The sequence below is a fragment of the Monomorium pharaonis genome, chromosome 4 (genome assembly GCF_013373865.1).
Source record: "Monomorium pharaonis isolate MP-MQ-018 chromosome 4, ASM1337386v2, whole genome shotgun sequence".
In the NCBI taxonomy this organism is placed as follows: domain Eukaryota; kingdom Metazoa; phylum Arthropoda; class Insecta; order Hymenoptera; family Formicidae; genus Monomorium; species Monomorium pharaonis.
Window position 1 is genome coordinate 26,439,471 of NC_050470.1, and position 21,150 is coordinate 26,460,620.

The 21,150-nt window shown below is 35.8% G+C and overlaps 1 protein-coding gene and 1 long non-coding RNA gene across 8 annotated transcripts in view; one reads left to right on the forward strand and one right to left on the reverse strand.

Moving 5' to 3' along the window:
• Positions 1-21,150, reverse strand: part of LOC105839843 — a 136,620-nt gene that overhangs the window by 99,888 nt on the left and 15,582 nt on the right. The window lies entirely within an intron of this gene.
• LOC105839835 (tensin-3) overlaps positions 8,205-21,150 on the forward strand; it is a 210,080-nt gene continuing 197,134 nt past the window's right edge. For 3 of the 6 annotated variants that reach the window (XM_012686407.3, XM_012686409.3, XM_012686411.3), the window contains exon 1: positions 8,211-11,288. In XM_012686407.3, the coding sequence (XP_012541861.2) occupies positions 11,196-11,288 (93 nt within the window). In that variant the 5' untranslated portion in view covers positions 8,211-11,195. Of the gene's footprint in view, positions 11,289-21,150 lie in introns of all 6 variants that reach the window. The other 3 variants (XM_012686408.3, XM_028189478.2, XM_012686416.3) reach the window with 3 other exon arrangements.

Here is a 21,150-nt window from a genome sequence, read left to right on the forward strand (position 1 = left end):
TTAGAGAGAGCACATTGAATTGTCCGATTACACCCTGGTGCGATAGTGTATACAAGCGTAAAATACTAGCAAGTAATAAAATGCTGTGATATAATAAAATTTGTACCGTGTGTACTACATTTTGTAAAATGTTTTCATAAAGAACAAAGTTTGGTTTCATTTGTATCAAAACAATGGTTCGTTAGTTAAAATATTCTACATTACAAAAAAACTATTTATATGTTGAGAGAGAGAGAGAGAGAGAGAGAGAGAAAGGAATTTTTATAAAAAATTATTTAAGTTTTGCAGGAAAGTACATAACGATGCAGTAAGAAATGATGTAGGTTCCAAGTGGTTACGATCCGGAAAAGAGATTCATGGAAAGGGGAGCTGCGAAGTAACGGGAGTGTACAGATGTAGGAAGCAGGATGGCCAGGTGTGAGGCTGGGCACGCGACGTATCTGTCAAAAATAGATTGAAAGGCCAAGCCCGACACACTCTGGCTTTCAATAGACGGAAAGACCGTGAATGGGGGTGATCTCGTTACGAGCTGAAATAAGAACGCAACATCGATGAGCGACTGCGATGACAAAAGAGAGACAGTACAGGAAAACCGAGTTTTCGAAGGGTATTCTTACTTACTCAGTGGAAAACATTAGCCGGAAATACCAATAATACTTCATTTTTTATAAAAGTTTCTGTTAAATGCGATGTTGTTATGAAATCCACCTATAAAAATTGTACGATGATGTTCTGTTAGTTAATAATAGAGAAAAGTCGTCAGTACTGATTATTTCTTTATTTTTAAATTATATTCTTAAAAACTAAAAATAAAAGTTTAGAAATACATATAAATACAAAGTAGAAAGTGTCTTCTTTCAGATAGTACAGCAATTTTTACAGTATTAATTTAAATTTAAATATAAATTTTATTTTATTTCATTTTATTTTATTTTATTTATTTTATTTTATTTTATTTTAATTTAAATTTAAATTTAAATTTTAATTAAAATTTTAATTAAAATTAAAATTTTAATTAAAATTAAAATTAAAATTAAAATTAAAATTAAAATTAAAATTTTATTTTATTTTTAATTTTAATTTTAATTTTAATTAATTTTAATTAATTTTAATTTTAATTAATTTTAATTTTAATTTTAATTTTAATTTTATATAATTTTATTATATTTTATTTATTTTATTTTTTTGGACAAGCGATGGCAAATTCTTGTAATAGGGCTTAAATAGTAGCGGTTACTATTCTCTAAACGTCTTGAAAATTTTAACCCAAAACATTCATAACTTTTGGCACAAAGCTATTTGTTATCTAAAAAATAATTAAATAAATGGATTTTAATTCCCAATAAAGATATAACGAATAAGCATAACGGTAATGGACCTGATACTTTTAAGCAGATCAAGATCGCGTGTAATGTAGTAGAGAAGACGTCACCACGACAAAATGACACAGAGAGGAAGAATACGCGTTTTTACAGGCTATCTCCGTATCTCTTTACAAAGATTTATGGTATATGATGCCACGCGACTGTCGGTCATAAGAATCGCGCGAGTCAAAACCACGGAGGAGGCGTAATCGCGCACACGGCGATTTATTACAAATTATTGCTTTGCTAAATACGGTACCTCGGACGCTAAGATGGAGAAATTATCGAGGAGGTGGACGTTCAATCGCGCGTATCGATTTATCATCGCGTACAAACGGCGCATCTGAATGATCAGTGCGATAATGGATCGTTTAATTTCTACGAGGTATACAACCGCGGTGGATTTCTATGATTTCTCGGAATCGATCATGTCATGACCATAATTTATTCTTACATACTTTAATTATGTAATTAAGCTTATGCCCTTTTCCAAAATTTCCAGCATTTTAATTATATAATTAGAATTTTTTTTTTTTTAGTCGTGCAATATTTCAATTAAGAAATTAATATTAAATTAAAGTAAATGTATCGTTAATTATTAAATATAGTAAAATTATAATCTCATTGTATACATAAAAATCGTATAAAACGATTTTATATACTAAAAATACATGCGTAAAACATTATGGGTAACATGTATTCTTGATGAAATATTTAAGTCGTCCGAGATGCATCTGCATATGCGAAGATTGTGATATTCGTGTTGGAATTCGGGAATCCATAAACTATGCTGTAACATCTGCTTGTAGATCTCAGTTATGATTCTATTCCGCTTAATGAGAGCGATAATTTTGATTCAATGTCGTGAAATCGTTTCATATTTGTATATATATATTCATAACTACGCAAGAATAATCAAGACTTAATTTTATTTTGTATTTTTTTGTAAAATCTATTTTTAGTCTCCCTCTCGTTACAATATAACTTATAAAATCTATATAAATACATCAATTATAAATAAAATATATATGAATTAAAATTGTTAAATACTAATAATTATTAAAATATAACTTCCCTATTTTTGGCAAATGTATTTATTTTATATTTTCAAAATTTTTACATCTATTATGATTTATGTAGAAATAATTTAATGATTTATTCACTAAAAAATGTATATTCTGTGTGTGGTTGTTCTGATATTCGAATTCTACACGCGTACATTTACAAATACATATTTGCTGTGTGTGAAATTGCAGAAAAAAGAATAATTGCTGCATGGGTTGGTGGACTGTCGAATGATAAATGAAACTGCAAGCTGCCGAGAGGTCTTTTCAGTTTCTTCGCGGGGGCCGAAACAAGATGTGGACCTGATGCAAATGCGCATGATGAACCACGTCCCCTGCCAAATTTTGAATAAAAACACTGAGCTACGGTTCGCGATTATGTTGGATATATTTTGATTTATTCGCCACTATTATAGTTTATCACAGCCAGCTGCGCTCGGGTAAACTGAAACTCGCGAGATTGATCGACGGCAAAGCATTCCAACGAAAATTTAACGGATGCATAATTCAATGTCGCGATTACTATCCTGGATGTTTTATAATGTAAAATTGATCAAAAAATGTTTTTGTTTTTATTATATATAAAAACAAAACTCAACAAATAATAATCAGCGCGCAGTTTATAAAACTAAAAATGTGTTCAAAATTTACATATAAATATTATTAAGCATAAAAAAACACAACCTCAACTGTACTTGATTCTCTCTATTTGCATTACTGACATGAAAGATCTAATTTAACTTATTATTTAGATATAAAAGTTTTTAATCAATTTAATATTTAAATATATCCAATATTTGGTATGCACTAAATATATCCAATTTTAATGCATTTAAATATGTCCAAAATTATGGTACGTACAATCTTGTACTATAATTATGGAAAGAATACTTTCATAAATACTCACAAGTACTTGTTTTATATTCTACACTATGTAACCAACAAATGTTCATATAAGTTATAAAAAATAGTCTTAGATTTCCAGGTACGTAGACGAGTGCGTATATATGTATTGGGTATGCATTCTAGTAGTTTGAACTTCTCTCGTAATTAGTCTAACATCCGACTGTTTCAGTGTTGCCATTAATCTGATGTAAGTGAGAAAGCCAGTGCAAGCAAATCACCCAGCTTTCTCAGCTCTGCTTGAACGCATTGTACGTCACGCGGCCATTATACAGACGTCTTCTTCTTTTTCCCCTGCACTTCTACCTACATAACACGTAGCTCATTATTTGTTTAAGTTTGTGGGTGGGGAGGAGTGAAGAAAACGGAGAAACTGCAATCGTCTTGCATTCTGTACTGAATTGGAGTTGCACGCAAAACAGACGGGTGAATAAAAAATAAAAGCAGGGCAGAGCTCTGCACTGTTCAGTATTGCGATGCTGTGTATCTAAGAGAAAAATAAAATAATTCAACGAAAAAGCTTTTAACAATTAAGAACGCGTATGCATAAACATACACAACTGTTTCTGAAATGTTACATGCGCTAATAAATGCGAAATGTGAAATGCGTTAATAATTTGGGAAAAATCAAAATTTCAGATAATCTCTGTGGTTGTTCAAATAACATGTTTTGCAGCATGACAAATTTTACATCAAGTACCAAAGCGCGTGATACAAGGATATAAGGTAAAAATAATAAATTTCAACAATAGATAGCTTGTCAGAGCGTTTCGCGCACGTGGTGAATTTTATTGGTACCCTTGTTACCCATCTATCTTTGTAGGTATTGCAGGTGCAGATCACTATTGCAACAGGAAACGAGATATGGCTTTAAAAAATGGCACAAAAGCTGTGAATAGTTGCACGTCTCATTCGAATATTCAGTGATGACAATTCACCAACGCGTAGTTATATCGTGCGTCGCACAAGGCGCGGATTACGAGTTACGATTCAGAACGATTGAACGTTTTTAATAGTCAGAAAAATATGTGAGACGCGCTGAGAACTGGTTTTCACATAAATCCAAATACCGCTACAGTGCTGCAAGTCCGGATTATTTTGCAGTCTGCATATCGATCTTTGTTGGCAACATTGCATATATTTCTTCTATCAGTCAAAATTTTTCAGTTCTTTTATTAATGCTTCTATATTCGTCTTAAGAATATTTTCATATTTTTTCGAGCATTTATTTTTTATGCTCGCAAAAAATATATGAAAGATTATGGAGAGAGTTAGTAATGATAACACTATACAGTTAAGTAAAAATAATACAGAAAATTTTACAAATATAGTATTATACTTAATATTTTAAAAATAATTTTTTGTGTTTATTCCTTTTTATTAAGAATTTATAAAAAAATCTCAATATAATCTTCACTAAAGTTATAATTGAAAATTTAACCAAAATTAGACAAAATATAATTTTTCGTTTGCATTCTGGAGCGAATGAGTACTCGCAATCGTGTACCGCATTATGTACGCCATGTGTATTACCATGCTTAATCCCAATGTGTGGCCTCCGCGGTCTCGATATGTGTTCCAAGAGCAATACACTTTAACATGAAGCTCGTTCTCAAGCACGGCGCTACACACGCGTGTACGCGTGTGCGTCGATCAGTGGCGTAATAATCGCTTCTGCGGCCGCAACGTCGAAGGAGTGGCACGTGAATCAGACGGGGATCTCAGGGCTAATAATATCGGAAGATTAATGGAACCATTCGCGGAACGACCGTTTTTTAACTCGCTAATTCGCTAAGACAGCTCTCGAGCTGCCGTACGAAATTCTTTTCTCAAGAGCTGTTCGTCTGTTCTAGCTACGCTTGAAAAATATAACCGACCCAGAAACGTGATTGTGTTTCTACTACACGTAATAAAGAAAAAGTAATTACGTTAACAAATGCTGTTAAATAAATCTTAACCTTTCTCCTATCTTTCTATAAATTAAATTTTCCTCACTTTGTATTGTGTGCCTATGTACTCTACTTGCAATTTACTGTTAAAATAACTGTAAAAAAAATTCTAATGTCTGGCATAATATGTTTTGTATCAGAATATACTATTAAAGAGAAAAAAAAAACAAACGCGTTAAAACTCTTGCGAAACTCTAATTGTAAGATTCGGCCAGATTTCTTTTTAATCATTCAAAGTAACGCGAGAATAGGTGCGCTTCGGAGCACTACGATATTGTATTTTACTCAGGAAGGGGATGAGCGTTCGTATTATACATCAACCCGTGCTGTGTCTCACGCTAATAGCAAAACGCGACTTTGTGTTTGGCAGCAAGTTAAGCGAGGAAGATGAGCAAGACGCGCAGCTTCGGATCGATACATCGTCATGCACCGATTTACACGATATTGCAGTTTCGTGTTTAACATAAAGTTTGATGTAATTCGTGGTATATCTATCATTTCCTTAGCAAGCTGTGCGGCACGCTAATGAGACGCCGATCTTGGGAAAAGACCCAAAGCTATACGGATTATCCACAACTCTAGACACACGGATACATTTAAATCAGCTCCTTCCGATTCAATATATTATTCATATGTCAAAAGTAATCCCAATATGTCGCCGAAAAACATTAATAATCTTCTTGCGTTCAGCGGTTCACTCAAAAAGAGTGATTTCAATTATTTGTCAATTAAACGCAAGAAGACTATTAACGCTATTTGTGAACTGTGATAAATGACAACAACTTGGGTAACTTTTTCATTAAATCACGCTGACTTAAATCACGAAGACATTAAATAAAATATTTAAATCTTATGTGAGAATCTTCTCAGGATGATGATATTAAATGAATTATCCTGTATATCGATGTGTACGTACTTACATAAGTATCGTGGCTTACGCGCCCAATATTAAGTATTCCACTCGCATTACCTCCCCCTGAACAGAAAGTTACATACTTCTTCGCCTTATACGCGATGGCAGTGCTGTGCAAACTTAATTAGCGACTCCACCGGTGGCGGACGTCGTAAAGAGAGACGAAAGAAGACTCGCAGCTGCCGCGTGTGCAGAAGGTCTCCGCCCGGAAAATTGGCATGCCCGTTTTCTGAGAGCGGCGAGAATCTTTAAATCACGCGATCGAGGGATGAGGATTTAACAACTTTTTTTACGCGACGAGAATTTACACGGTGATTGCAATAAAAGTCTGCAAAAAATTGCGTTTGAATTGCGTTTCGAAGTCGTTAATGCATGCAGTGCTTAATATAAATGGATTAACTAATAAAATTGCTTGATGCTGAACTAAAATTCCACGATTTATAACTTGTTTAGCTGGAACCGCCAAAGGTGATCTCAAGCAGATCAATTTTAGCGCCATTTAGTCAGGTCTAATATAGTAGAAGGCTTCAGATATGTTGCAATTCGTTGACGGAAAATTTCAAATCAACTTTCACACAAATTACGCAAACTGTTAACCATTTTATTTACATGTTATTTTTTTTCTGTTTCACTGAATATCGCCTGGAATTTGTAGGAAATATTAATAAATAATTCTTTCTCCAACAAAATAAATTATCTTAATTGATCGTAAGTTATATTCCCTCAACAACTTTATATACATATTTATATATAAACAGACAAGATTATATCTTTATAATTTTAATTAAGTTTTAAATGTTTACCTCTATTTTTTTTCAAAATGCGTCTTTTATTCGCTTTATTTCAGAAAAATTTTTTATATTTATTTATTGCTCGATATTTCACCACATTATCTTTGTCGTGCGATAAGAGCGCAAAAACGATGATTAATACGACACTGACTTTATGATTGCTTGTCGTAAAGAACACACAAAACATAAACGCACATATTGCAACAGAACGAGATGTAAACATATTTCTCGTTGAAACCCTTCTTGTAATACAGTCGCTTATACGAAGTACTGCATCTTGAGTAATAGGATATTTGATTTTATTATCGATTTGTGGGGTACGCATTTTACGTACCTAAATGTAATTTTATAGCTGGGAATAGGAAATGCAATGAAGGAATATTCAACTTTTAACATTTTTATGATATATATAAAGATAAAAATTGCTCTTCAAAGTACTTCATAAAATTATAAGACATTGCAAGACTTTTCTATAGTTTCTTGGAAAAAAAATATTGATCAAAACTACACATACACTAGAAAAAAAATTTGAAATAGAAGCAAATGTTACTTGTGACGTTTCATATTATTTGATTATAAAAAATTTTGCAATGACAAAATGCATTTCTGTGAAATATATCTAATTTTTATTATTAATTGGCCTATTTGCTAGAAATAAAATTTTATTCCGTTGTATTTAAACGCTTATTTCAAAAATTTATACCTCACAATAAAATTTTTAGTATCTTTTTTTCTCTACAGGCGCATATACAGTCAAAAGCGATAATGATTGTTCGCGACTCTCGCATACTTTAACTATCTAACAAACTTCCATGCGGCGCGTTTAACTCGCGAAACCGGGCGTGAGTGCATAGGTGCACCTGTCCGCTATGTATGCCGTCGTTGGAACACAAAGGGCTAACTTCCTCCGACGTAATCCCCGCGGAAGTTGTGCCGTAAACGCGCGGCGCAACCGGAATCGAATCGATGTTCGGCGACCTCGAAACCGCCGGCGCGGCGTGCCTCCGCAGACATCGCGGAGACTGCACAAGCGGTCGCAGATGCTACGAGAGCCAAGCCACGGTTGCTATTCGACACGGATTGTTGGTCCCTTCGAGCCGCCTGGTAGGGCCGCTCTCTGGGTTCTCCTTGTACCGCCGGCTGGCATTTTCTGTTAGTCGTCGACAGACCGCGGAGCTAACCGGTCGGCGGGGACCGTCACGCGTAAAAAATATAAGCGTTCTCTTTCCCTCTATCTGCCATCCCGGTCGGGCACGCGTCATTCTCGATTCGATCGGTTATGTTGAGACAGCTGATCGATTAATTGAGCTGCGAAATAGATAGAGCGAAAGAGGAAGTTTCTCTAATGGATGATGAGAATCGGTAACGAGTTTATCGGCATAAACACGTAGACGTCCACGATCTGTCGGGTCGCATTCCCCGACAGGAGGGTGCCGCTGACCCGGGGTGGGCCTCGACGGGAGATCGTGAGGTCCGTTCATCGTAACATGGGATCAAGCCGTAAATAATAGCAACCGGCACGTGATACGACACACGACTTTCGTGTAGCGTAACGATCGAGACGTAACGGCGTATCATGCACATATTAATAATTTCGTGATACAAATGACGTGAGAGAAAACAGCAAGAGGGAAAGAGATAAAGATTCCGACTATTTAAAGGCTATTTTTCTATTAGGTTTTATCCTTAATCGCAACAAGATCCGCTTTTCGTTCGCAAAAGCTTCATTGCGTTCTTCAAAACACGGTTTATCTCCGTAATATCACAGGATACTATTGATCAAATCCTGGTTAAGTATTAATTATAAATCTGAAGATGAAACGATGGAAGACTACGACGTGATCTAAGCAGCATGGATGACGATGAGCCATAACAAGCTGAATTTTTTACGACAAAATTTTGCTGTAAGTTTGTGAAGCTCGATGAAAAATTAATTCAATTTCCCGATGCGCGAACGTATGACAAAGAGAAGGCTAAACGCTGTCTTACAACATACTATGATCGATGAGAATGGAAGACTATGATCTGAATTTCTTAGGACGCATCGATTAAAATTTGACATCCCGCCGTTATGAGATGAGAAATGGTGTTGTATGCTCACAAGCTTTCGTGTAACGCAATACGATAATGTAATAAGCCATTGATATATCCATAATGAACGATGATAAACGACGATAATGACTTTATGAATATTTCATACAATCTACCGAAAATCGGAGCACGATTCGTTTGGAACAAAACCGTGTCGTGCCATTGTGCGAGAAACTATTGCATTTTAACTGACTTCAATAACATCGACCGTCCTGACAGTTTTGATGCTCATATGATAAATTTATTTAATAAGGCACAAACTCGCAAGGAATATTTTCCGCTACTTGTAATAGAAAAAGTTTCAGAACGTCAATTTGTGCGCGCGCTTGTGCATTTTTCATCGAAAATACAACACACGCTGCATCGCCGGAGTGAGGATCGATCGAAAAAGCAGTGTCTTTAACGTTTTCCGCGATAACGCGAACCGAGACCCAGTCCGGGTGCGCTGACAAGGCGCGTATAAAATCGACGATAGCGAACTGGACAGCCGCCAGTCTTGCGAGAGCCGCGCGCGAGAGCGGACGCGCTCGTTTCACGCCGATGTGGTGCCACGTGAGGGAAAAGCCAGGAGGAAAACAGCGTTCGCGCGCAGCTCCGAGCTAACAACATTTTCTTCCCGTTTCTTCCCTCCCATTGTGGACTCACGTTATCGCGTCGAGCGACAGGAATGGTGTGGATTGCGCCGGAAGTGTGACACAGAATTAAAACCAAGCGGGATCGGCCCTCGGAGTACGTGGGATGTGTCTGATGATCGCGGCATTCCATCGGATTTAGTTCCATCGACACGGGGAAATTTGATGCGCACTGATTTCCTCGTGGAACTTCGACGCAGAACGAAACAAAAAAAGAAAAAAAAAAGAAAAACCGAACGAACTTATAAATTGAAAGTTTCGACGAGTGCAAATCTATTTGCTATTTCTACTTGTATTATTTGATAACATAATAATCGATATCATATTTGTAAAAACGATAAATTCAAGACTGTTAATGAAAAAATTACCATAAGAAATAATTAAATAAGTCCGAGTGAAATGCAACAAACGTTTTAATTAAACAAAAATAGAGACAAAGCAATAATAAAATTGAGTGTTTTCATTAAACAAACTGTACGACATTCGTATACTTTTATATTACTGATTGCTTTTACGAGAGTAGCTAATCAAGAACGTACACGTGTTAGTTTTGTCGCTACTTGAATTCTCGCTTTTCTACAGATTCGGTACACGTTTTCAAGTGAAGCTTCAAGAAAGAAGACGGAAAAGAATTCCCAAAGGGCGGAAAATTGTTCGAGGTGTACCTATTGTAGTGTCTCACGCGAAGTATTCTATCGATATTTTTAAAACATTAACACCGACCCTGAAAATACTTCCGCGAAGGTGTGAATACAGGCTATTATGAAATTACCGTTGAGCGTTTAAAGTTACAACGTAGATAAAACTTCTACTACGCCTGAAGACGAAACCAATTCCTTACAAGCATTCCGGAAGGATCTTCGCAATCTCACCCGCGCGCAACTTACTCTACTGAAAGTTTCCCGCCCCGCGGTAACTGCCGTAAAAATCCTAAGAGCAGAATCGCAGAAACCCTGTTTGTGAACAACTTGGAAAGTATCTCGCAAGATAAAAATTCATTTCACTGTGAAAATATAAATCGCATCGGTGCGAAAATATTCTCTTCGGAATTTTGTTGCTCAAAGGGAAAAATTCCGCAAATTGTACAAGAACTATCTTCCGAATATCTGTAATAACTGTTATCAAGAAAGTTATATCCGTGTCGAGTATTAAAAGAGGCATCAGGGAAGAATTCAGAAGCGCGCGTCAAATTATTAGTGAAATCTTTAAGGACTCTCAAGATATAACTATTGGTTTTTCGACTTCTACGACGATTTCTGTCAGATTAATAAAAAAAATCTGCAAAGGTAAGCTTTCCGAGCTAGAGGAAGTCTCGTAATAGATCACGCAATGCATCGGATACGAAAGAGCTTCGAGAAGATAAGTGAGAAGTCCTGGGAATCTTAGGCAACGGGAAAAAAGACGGAAGTCGAGGTAAAATCACACGAAAGCGAAGGACGAGAGGAGGGAATCGCGAATAACAGGCAGAGGCAAGGAAACGCTCCAGGAATGCCGTGGATAAAGTGTTTGGGTGGTGGAGGCGGGAAGGCCAGGAGGGGCAAGCCACTCAGCGTCAGTCAACCGATCCACCTGCTTGTCAAGGTAAGATTCCTCTCGAAATATTTTCCGCAGAAAGTGCGGACTTTCTTGTTATCAATCTCGTGACGAATCCAGCGAACGTTCGATACATTTGATTTGCTCCTTCCGAAGAATCTTTCGGAAAACAGCACAGTTCTTTGTGCGCTGACTTCTCAGGTACAATTTTATCAAGCTTCAAAAAAGCTTCAAGAAGAAAAGCGTGAAGACGTAGAATCTCAAAATAGAAAAGGGCATTGTGCTCAAATAATGTACATTTTATTAGAATAACTTCTTTTGCGGAATAATAGTTTAAAGATTAATTCATTAAAATTTTATAGATAATATATATTGACAAAAGTAAATTAAAGCGTAAAAATTAATTTAGGTTTTTCCTATCGTGGACTATCAATTACTTAACAAATTCCTCTAACTATTAAAAATACCGTCAAATTATTTAAATGAGAAAATAATTCCATTTAGTTGTTATTTAATAAATGATATATAGATGAAGGATAAAAATGTATAGAATACTTTTAAAGCATAAATACAATGTAGATAAAATTTTTTAAATGCGTTTAAAACCCCAATGATAAAGATAATAGAATTCATAAAGTGGATGGGAATGCGAGTTCTGATATTGCCTCCAATGTAGCGGCACATGGCCCCTCTATTTTACGGCTATCAAATTTTCCAATGAGTAACTTGAACCGAACTAAAAAGAATCTTGGTGCCTGGTCTTATTGAGACTTTACGATTACGATATAGGCGGAACTGTAGTGTTCCTCTTATGTACGTGGAAAATTTAGCTCGCTTGATTGACTCATAAAATGATGCTTGGTATCTAAGATCGTTCCCAAGTAATTAAGACTAATTGTAAGAAAGAAACAGAATAACCTTACAATGATTCAGATGAATTGTGTTCGGAATAGGAATTACTTCTCAATTTTTTTTCTTTTAATTTATAGTTTGAAGTTTACGTTTGACTGCAGCTCTCACAAATGTAAATCGCTGATAGAGTTACATTCGATTTTCATAGCATAGATAAACGCGTTATCAAATAACATTTTAAAAACATAACCTTGCAGTATATTTTTTATTTAATGTTTTATTTGACGTTTAATTCTGATTTTATTACGTCTCTGCCATCTTTTATCATTATTCGTCTGAAAAGTAACTTCGTAAAATCAACTTGTTCGAGATTCGATAATGCTGCGATAAGATGCAATATTTCTCTTGCGTCATTAATTGTCGTTCTATCACCGTTTACTTCCTTCCTATTATCGCTGACTACTTGATATGTAACGAACCCGATAAAGTTCATAAAGAAAAGATCAAACACAAAAAACGTTCATGGGTTATATCACGTAAGTTAATAAGTAGTACGACTCATAAGAAAAAAAAACTACGTTAGTACGACGGAATGTAGGAGGGTTTCCGCTTAAGGCGATGGTTATTAGGCAGTTTTGTTCGTCCCGGGACGCCGTAAGATCGGGAGATACGAAATCTCGAGATGATGGAGGGACGCCGCGGTGGTCAACATTTCTCCTCTTCGCCGACTAGCTGATTTATTAATTCTCCGGGACGGCCTTTTTCCTCGGTTCCGGGCTCCGACGGACGCCCCGCGGGTACCACCATCGATTCGACGATATCTCGGGCACGACCCGGCAATTAAGCCGGTAATAACAGACGCGGTGTTAGCCACTTGTTAAAGTTACAACGAGCTCCGAGCTCGTGATATTCATTGCACGCTGAAACGGCCGCTGCACGATATCATTGTGATATTGTTTTGCAATCGCTACAAAAGCGCGTGATGCCTATTTCCGGGCACGTTTACAAATTCTGAGAAAGCACTACAAATTATTCGTATACAAGTTATGAATATTTATTACTTAGATTTAATACATTTCATGTAACGAGCACATTTAATTTAAATTGGTGCCTTTCTGTAAAATACGGTCGTGCTGTGAAACTCTCACGTTTCAAAAACACATAACAGCCATAAAATTTATCACCAATAACAATAATGTATTGCAATTGTGATGGTATAGATCGTAAAAATTAATTGCTAATTTCGAAGATATCCGATATTCCAGTGATTATATCTAGAAATCAGTTATACGTATATCTTCTTGCAGAATATTATAACACTACCTCGACGGAAAAAAAATATCGTAATACAAAGACGACATATTTCTAAACGATGGAGTAAAATTACAATTTAGGAAGCAAAAAATTCTATCTAGGTGGCACGAGACCAGCATTCGTGCGAAGAGCTCATATTTCAAGTTTTTGTTCGCCGCATACCATGTGCATCGGACAAGCTGTCTTAACAGATGTGCACACGTATACACCAAAATACAAACGTCATCAGTAATAAACCGCCGCGCTGAAGTTAATGTTAATCGGCGAGTTCACTAATTGTACATTTCAATCGAGTCGAATATCTTTACGAACAAGTCTTTACGAAAAAAACGCGAGGTAACGACGACAGATAAATTAATTCCTAAACGAGTCATTACGTGAACAATTCACGTCACTCGCTTCCGTATTTGCATATCACTCGCAGCGGCGGCGTCGTTGCAATGAAAGCGAGCGCGCTTTACAAATCGCAAAAATAAACGTACCGGTAATTGAGTGCCGTGATCGGAAAACGGTAGAAGTTCCGTCGGTTCGTTTCAATCAATTACGAATTTGCTGAAATTAATAGGGAAGGTAAAATTCAATTTCAGCAAATGTACATGCAGAATTTTCCATTCGACCCGACATCGACATCTCGGCTCCAATAACGCTAATCGCGAACGGAAATATACCGAGTATATCGTCGATTGTTAAAAAAAAAATCGAGGAACGTTAAGAGGCCGGCAATCAAATAACACTAAGCCACCCGCGGAGGCATGCTACGGCATTTTCATTAAAGCGGCACTTTAAACGCGATATTCCATGGAACGATTACAAGCGGTGCGCTATTCCTACCTGCGTAAAACGATATAAATACGTAAACGCAAATTAACGCTACATGTGTGTTAATGACCCACGTGAATATGTATAAGGTGGACATGACGAGCAATAGAATTTCAGTCTTGCAGAAATATTGCCTAATAACCAAATGCTCCGTCCTCCCAAATATAATTAATAAATAGAATTATTACGTATTTTCGCAGAGAAAACATTTTCTCGTTGTGTAACGTAGAATATTATTTTTCCGCTTACTTAAACTGGCAGTCCGCGAATCCCATATAATTTGTAAAAAATATTATAAGAAATATAAATTTTGTAATACGAAGACTTTGTGGAGGGACATAATTCTTGGTTCATGCAGACACCCTATAGAAGAGCGAAAGTCACGTCGTATTTTGCGAGTGCATTGGAGCGGTCTATGAACGAAGATCGTATGGAAGATACGACGAGAAAATGTTTTTCCCGATTGCATGCATCCGTCGGGGTATTTCAAGTCCGGTCCGACCGCTGCTTTCCAGCGGCAACGTGTCGGCGTTTTTGAACGCCGGCTCATGTACAAGAGTGCCGCTCTCTGTTATTATAACCGTACTATTATCGGTACCGACGCGCGGCGATACACCTGCGTGCACGCGTGTGTGCACGCGCGTACGAAATATACGCCCACAACACGTCGTGGTGCGCGCTCCTTCGCGATGTAAAGACCGGCAATTAAATTAGCGGACACCTCGAGGCATAGCCGATTTTTCCTTCGCCTACGCAGCGATTCGTTCCTCCACGGAAAGGTGACATTTCCCGCATGCAGGAAAACATTAGCATCTCGGAATTTTAATCGACTTTTTTTAGCGATTCTAATCGTCGTTGATTATAAAATGCAACTAGAATTTACTTACTTTCTAAACCAAAATCAGTGAAATTTTACTGATTTCCCATGCTACTGCTGATTCTCAGTGATTATTCACTGTTATTAAGTTAATACACTGATTTCTAATTTAGATAGTACTTTAATAAACACAATTAAGATATATATATATAATTTAATTCAAAAAAATTGCATAAAAAGATCATAGAGAAAAGAGATTAAAAATAGAATGAAGAACCTGTGATAGTTGAAACTCGAAAGCAATTGAAAAACAAATATTTTCCTCTTACGTTCCACGCAAAATATTATCACGATATTTTTAAGTAATTATCTATATGTTAGTTTTGTAACATCATCCGAGTTTTTCAAGCATTAGCAAGCAAGCGATGCAATATCTTTCGAAAGGTTAGATTTCTTCGCACGTTGTCGGTTTCTACCTACGCGCGTGAACTCACTTCGCTTGCGGTACGTTTACTCCGAACTTTGCTCAATACCTTACGTTGTTTGCTCTTCGCACACGTATTTTTCTTACACCTCGTGAGCGCTGTCATAATATTGCCTTACTACCTAGCTTTTCCATATCCATTTCGATATCCAAAATACAGGGATAGGTGCAGCAACCTATGAATGTCTCATTGGAGATATATATGTAAATTAAATTTTAAAGCAAACCAGTTTGAAAATCTAGCAAGTATAATGAATAACTACGCGTATTCACCAGGTCAATGACCTAGGGACCATAATAATTACGTGAGTTTCCTAATCCTTTGACTCAAATTGCAAGCCTGCGGGTTTCTGTGAAATCGTGAGTGTGCCTGCTGACCTTTTGACGAAGATTATCGTGTCGAAGTTTTTAGGAATTGACTGATCGTAATAGGTGGTTATAAGAGTTTTTTATAGATCCAGTACTGCACGTAATATAGAAATCAACCACACGAAATATGTATATGTATTTGCTGATCTCGGTATAAATTTGTAACTTCGATATAAATCACATATGTGTTGTTTAAACAACTAAAATTATGTCAAATTTTAAAGATTTATTATTTCTTTCTTATGTTCTATTCTATTTGATCTTCATTTAAAATATATAAAAAATTATAAACTTTAAAGAAAAATTTAAGTAATAATAAGTTTTACACCGACATTCTCTGGCAATGCTCGCGACTTTCTTAACTCTTTTTCTTTTCAATAATTGGTGCCAATCATGATCACATTCAAAGCAAATAATCTTAATAAAATTAGAATAAGTCAGTTAATTACGCAGTTTCACTCTTATCCTATTTTTGGCATCAGGGACGTCTACGGCAATTTAGATCGCAGGGCAAAAGCAAGGACTCTCTCTCCCTCGTTTCCGAATATAAACGTTAAAAATAACGATGCGATAGTTTTTGCTTTTTGTCTGCTTTCACGGTGTTGTCATCCTAGAACTATCCGCCAATCGTATATATTTTTGTAACATGTAAAATTGTGAAGCATATAAATAACTCAATATAAAACAATAATGACATTTTCTTCAATTAATAAAATTTACTTTCATATTAAACATTCAAAATGTCTACAAATATAATATTCCATATTTGTAATATTTGTCTAATATTTATTTGTTTCACTACATTAATTTATTATATTAAAGAATGTGTAAAAAAAATATTATATAGAGGTCTTGAAAATTTTAATTTTGCAAAGTCATTAAGCTATTCTACACATATTTCGTAAGACGTAAGAAAGTAATAATACAGTTGTATTAAATATTTTTAAAATAAATAAAAAATACTTTAAATTAATAATTAAAAATGCTTTAAAAATTATAATTAAATAATTTAAAAATAATGAATGTATGTGATATTAATAAAAACAAGATCTTAATTTTATAAAACAATTGCATCGCCTTTGCTTGAGATTAAAGTTGTATTATAAGTGAGTGTTACTTTCATTTCCCGTCTGCAATTAAATTGAATTACAAGCTGCGATCTCGAATGGAGGCTAAGATGATTGTAATAATAAATTTCTTACTCCTTCAAATTTCCTTGGCACTTGTAAATTAAAACGTTAGACTGATCGTTTGTACAATTTTAGTAATAAAAATGACTTCTGCAATAAAATAATTCAAATGTAAATGAAATTATTCGCATTATTTATATAACTGTACAAATAATTCGCAATTTTAAACACATGTGTCGATTTTAAAGTGAAAAATGCACAATATGTTCAAAACAAAAACATTTCCATAAATAATTATTTATATTCATTTAAATTCTTTTTTATTATCAATAGAACTGAACATTTAGAGACAAATACATCTTTTCTATGAGCTTTAATGAACAAGATTATTTGCATGGTTACTTTTATAAAGTATGAAATGACGGATTTTTGTGAATAGCAATCAAACGTTCATCTTGCCAGAGAGCCGCTTTTCTACTTTTTTATGTGGCAAATTAAACGCGAGCGATATCCGGTAGAAAGAGCGTGACGGTGTTAAAGAGACTTAACGAGCATTAAGCTGTGGTAAATGCATAAAAAAAGAAAAAAGGAACGGACAGATACAAGAAGATTAAATCGCGCGATATCACGGCCGACGTCTCGACTCCTGCATCACTGGCGACGATCGACCTCTCGAGATTCCTTAATTGCACTTGCACGACGATTCGCAATTAAAAGTTCAACAATTTGGACATACGACGTATTCTCGCGCAGTATCTGCGATGGGTCAACTTTTCAGACGGTATTGGGTTTCTTGGCATAAAAAACGCGAAAGCATTGCTCTTTCAACTTCTTTTCAAATTAATTTCAGATATTCGCCATTAATCATTAATGAATGATGTTGAATAAAACTTTCATGATTGTTTTAGTCGAGGAAATAAATATCATAAAATTTTTTGCATTGAAAATTACATTCCATATTTGTATGCGTATATAGAATACAATTATATACATATAATAAATGTGTTATAACTATTAATATTAAATACGTTCCTTTAGTTAATATTTTGCAGAATTATGTTATTGTCTGGCATATTTTGATTACTCATTGTCACCGTGACAATCAGTTAATAAAATTTGTGATATTTACTTTATAATCTTATACATCATTGTTCCATGAGCGACTCTAAAGTTGCCGTATTGTTCTCCAAGTTTAATTGATGTTTGTAGGCAGGAAGTGTTTCGTGCCAATGTCAAATATTATAATAATGTACAATACATTGTAAGAGCAAAACAATGGATTTTATGTGATATGGTTTAATTGTAATCGCCAATGAATAATAATAAATCGTTCATTGATCGCGTAAAAAATACAATTACTAATCATATCGCCAAGAAATAATTATATTTTTTAACGGTAAAACTCAGCAGGACTAATAGCTTTACATTAATTTTTTATTTTTAAATTACTGCACACTGTTAAGATTAATTCGCCGATTACAGCGACCAAACTTTTATTCATATGCAATAAGTCAAGGTTTCGTTCATAAAATACCTATTTACGTAGCATCCTGCGGAGATAGGTATTTTCATCAAACAACCTATAATTATCTCACATAATACAGTATAATTAACGTTAGACGTGCAAAATTATTTCTGCCATATTGATTACACGCTTTTAATGCGGAATGACAAATTTCAATGACAAACACCGTCATTCTTCATCGATCTATGCGATTTTTCCGATTGTGTCATATCTTGTAAAAGAGAGACGTCAGTTTGGTATAGATGTTAGAGTCCCTGACGTTGAGCAATAGCAATAAGGAAGATATGAACCGAGGAGCAGGACCTCCGCGTGCAGCGTCCAATCGTTGACTTATTGTTTTGAATAATTGATGCGCCATTTCGCCGAGCCGCCGTCGGCTTCGAAAGGAATCGAAAGCTTCGTGTGTGGCACGCACTTATTAGTATGAATACTTTCTCATTTATCGATCTAATATATTGCCTTTGGCATAATATAATATACCAAGAGAAAAATATTTGTAATGTACAAATAATTATACATTGTTATAATATATATATATACATATATTATACTTTCGATGTCAGTTATTTTAAATTATAATAATTGCAATTTATTTCAGTGTAACATGTCGTATGTTATTATATATTACAACAATAATAATATAACAATAAAAATAGCGTTCCTAACCATAAGTTTTTTAACATTTAATTGTAGTCACAAACACTAAATACTTTCTAACTTTCCTCAGTCTTATTTTTTCTTCTAATCTAATTATTCTATTAATCTTTAAATATTTGTCTTCTTAAAGTAATTTATAATTAAAAAAAAAATGTTTACACAATTGTGTTTGTGTATTTGTCTGACTCAATCTCGTTAAATATTCAAATTATTTCGACATTAATAGCGGATGTGTCATCTAGCGCAAATATAACTCGCATACACTTTGCGGATCGCGAAACAGTGGCGGCGAATACACACCTCTTTACGTGAGCGCGCGATAGTCCATCGGGCGAATCTTATATCGGCGAAACAGAAAATCCGAGAGCGTCAGCGGTGCGCCGTCGTGCATACGTGTAATATGATAATCCGCCAGACAATACCGGGAAATGTCAGGGAGTAAAACGCGGCGTTTCCCCGCGCTATTCCTCGCGAATGTAAAGCGTTTACGACCGGCTCATGTCGATGTATGTGGGAAAAATCTCTCGGCAGTGACGGCGACGCGCGAGTTTATGATCGGTTAGCTGTGTCTGACAAAAATAGTTTACGACTTGTTCGCATTGTCGATCTCTCTCGTTCGCGTCTTATCCGCGTTCCCGGCCTCGCGGCGCCTTTCAGACCGACTGAAATATTTTAACGTGCGAGCGGTTATGTTTATTGTTGCTCGTATCATTCCGAGTTAGAGAGAAGTCCATCCCATCAAGAGCACATAATCTTCGCAGGATTATGTGCAAGTGACGGCGCGAACGATGGAATTCGATCATTAATTTCGACTGACGGATAACAATGGTCGTATCAACACTGCCGGGATCAATCGAATGGGATCGTAAAAGCCAGTCTATGAATATTGAGTGAGTTCTTTCAGTGTGATATTTATGCTATCCAACATTTTTTCCCGAATGACGTAGATACGTTACAGTTTATCAGATACTGTAATGACACAATTTTTTGTACAAATTAGAAGCTTACGTATAATTTCGTGCTTATGTAGACAATTCTAAATATTTAATTATCCATCCATTAATAGAGTTATCCTTTAACTCATAAATATGTAGAAAAAAAAAAGAAAAAAAAATTTACGGGACAAATCCGATTTTATAAAATTTACACGCACATATATTTAGAATAATGTAATAATAAAATAACTATTTAAATGGCATAGACAGCTAAATTATGAACTATTAAATCCAGAAAAAGCAACACAATTATTTTTCTCTCGCTGCATAAGATTCTTCGAGATTGCTTATTACATAAGTCAACAACATGGATAAAAATAAAATTGTACCCGCCCGTAGTTATCCGAAGTGCAAACAACGGCACAATCTCGTCCGACCCCTTGTAATCGCATTTACTCTCGACGGTGCAGCTTTAGAAAATACAGAATTGCGTCGTGCATTGCGCAATAAACAGAACAGACGAACGAAATTGCAGCAGAGCGTCCGCACTGCTGGGCGAGCGTGGAACGGCGCGTTCGCGACCTCCGGTTCGCGAGCTCCGTAATTATATTTTTTTCGTGTCCGATCGTACCGGAATATTTCTCGAGCGAGATTCCGTTTCCGCATTTACGGGATCATTGCAATCCCTAGTAATCAGCTCGGCGAACCCACTTCATCGCGACGACGGTCGCCGAGGTAAGCACGATGATTTCAGATGAGGATGCAGCTATAATGAGGACGAGCCGGGAAAGGGAGTTGGTATTCGTCGTGCAGAGAGTCGTGGCCGTGCGGTGCGCGCGACCGCGACTGCCGGATGAAATAACAGAGAAATAATGAATGGATGTACGTGCTGTTCTTTCGCGTACAATTAACGGCACATCTGAGGTGGAGAATGCGAGGCTAAGGGCCTCCGCAATGATTAACAAACCCTGGTAGTAGTCCTTTCCCTCAAACGCCCACGCACTCAGC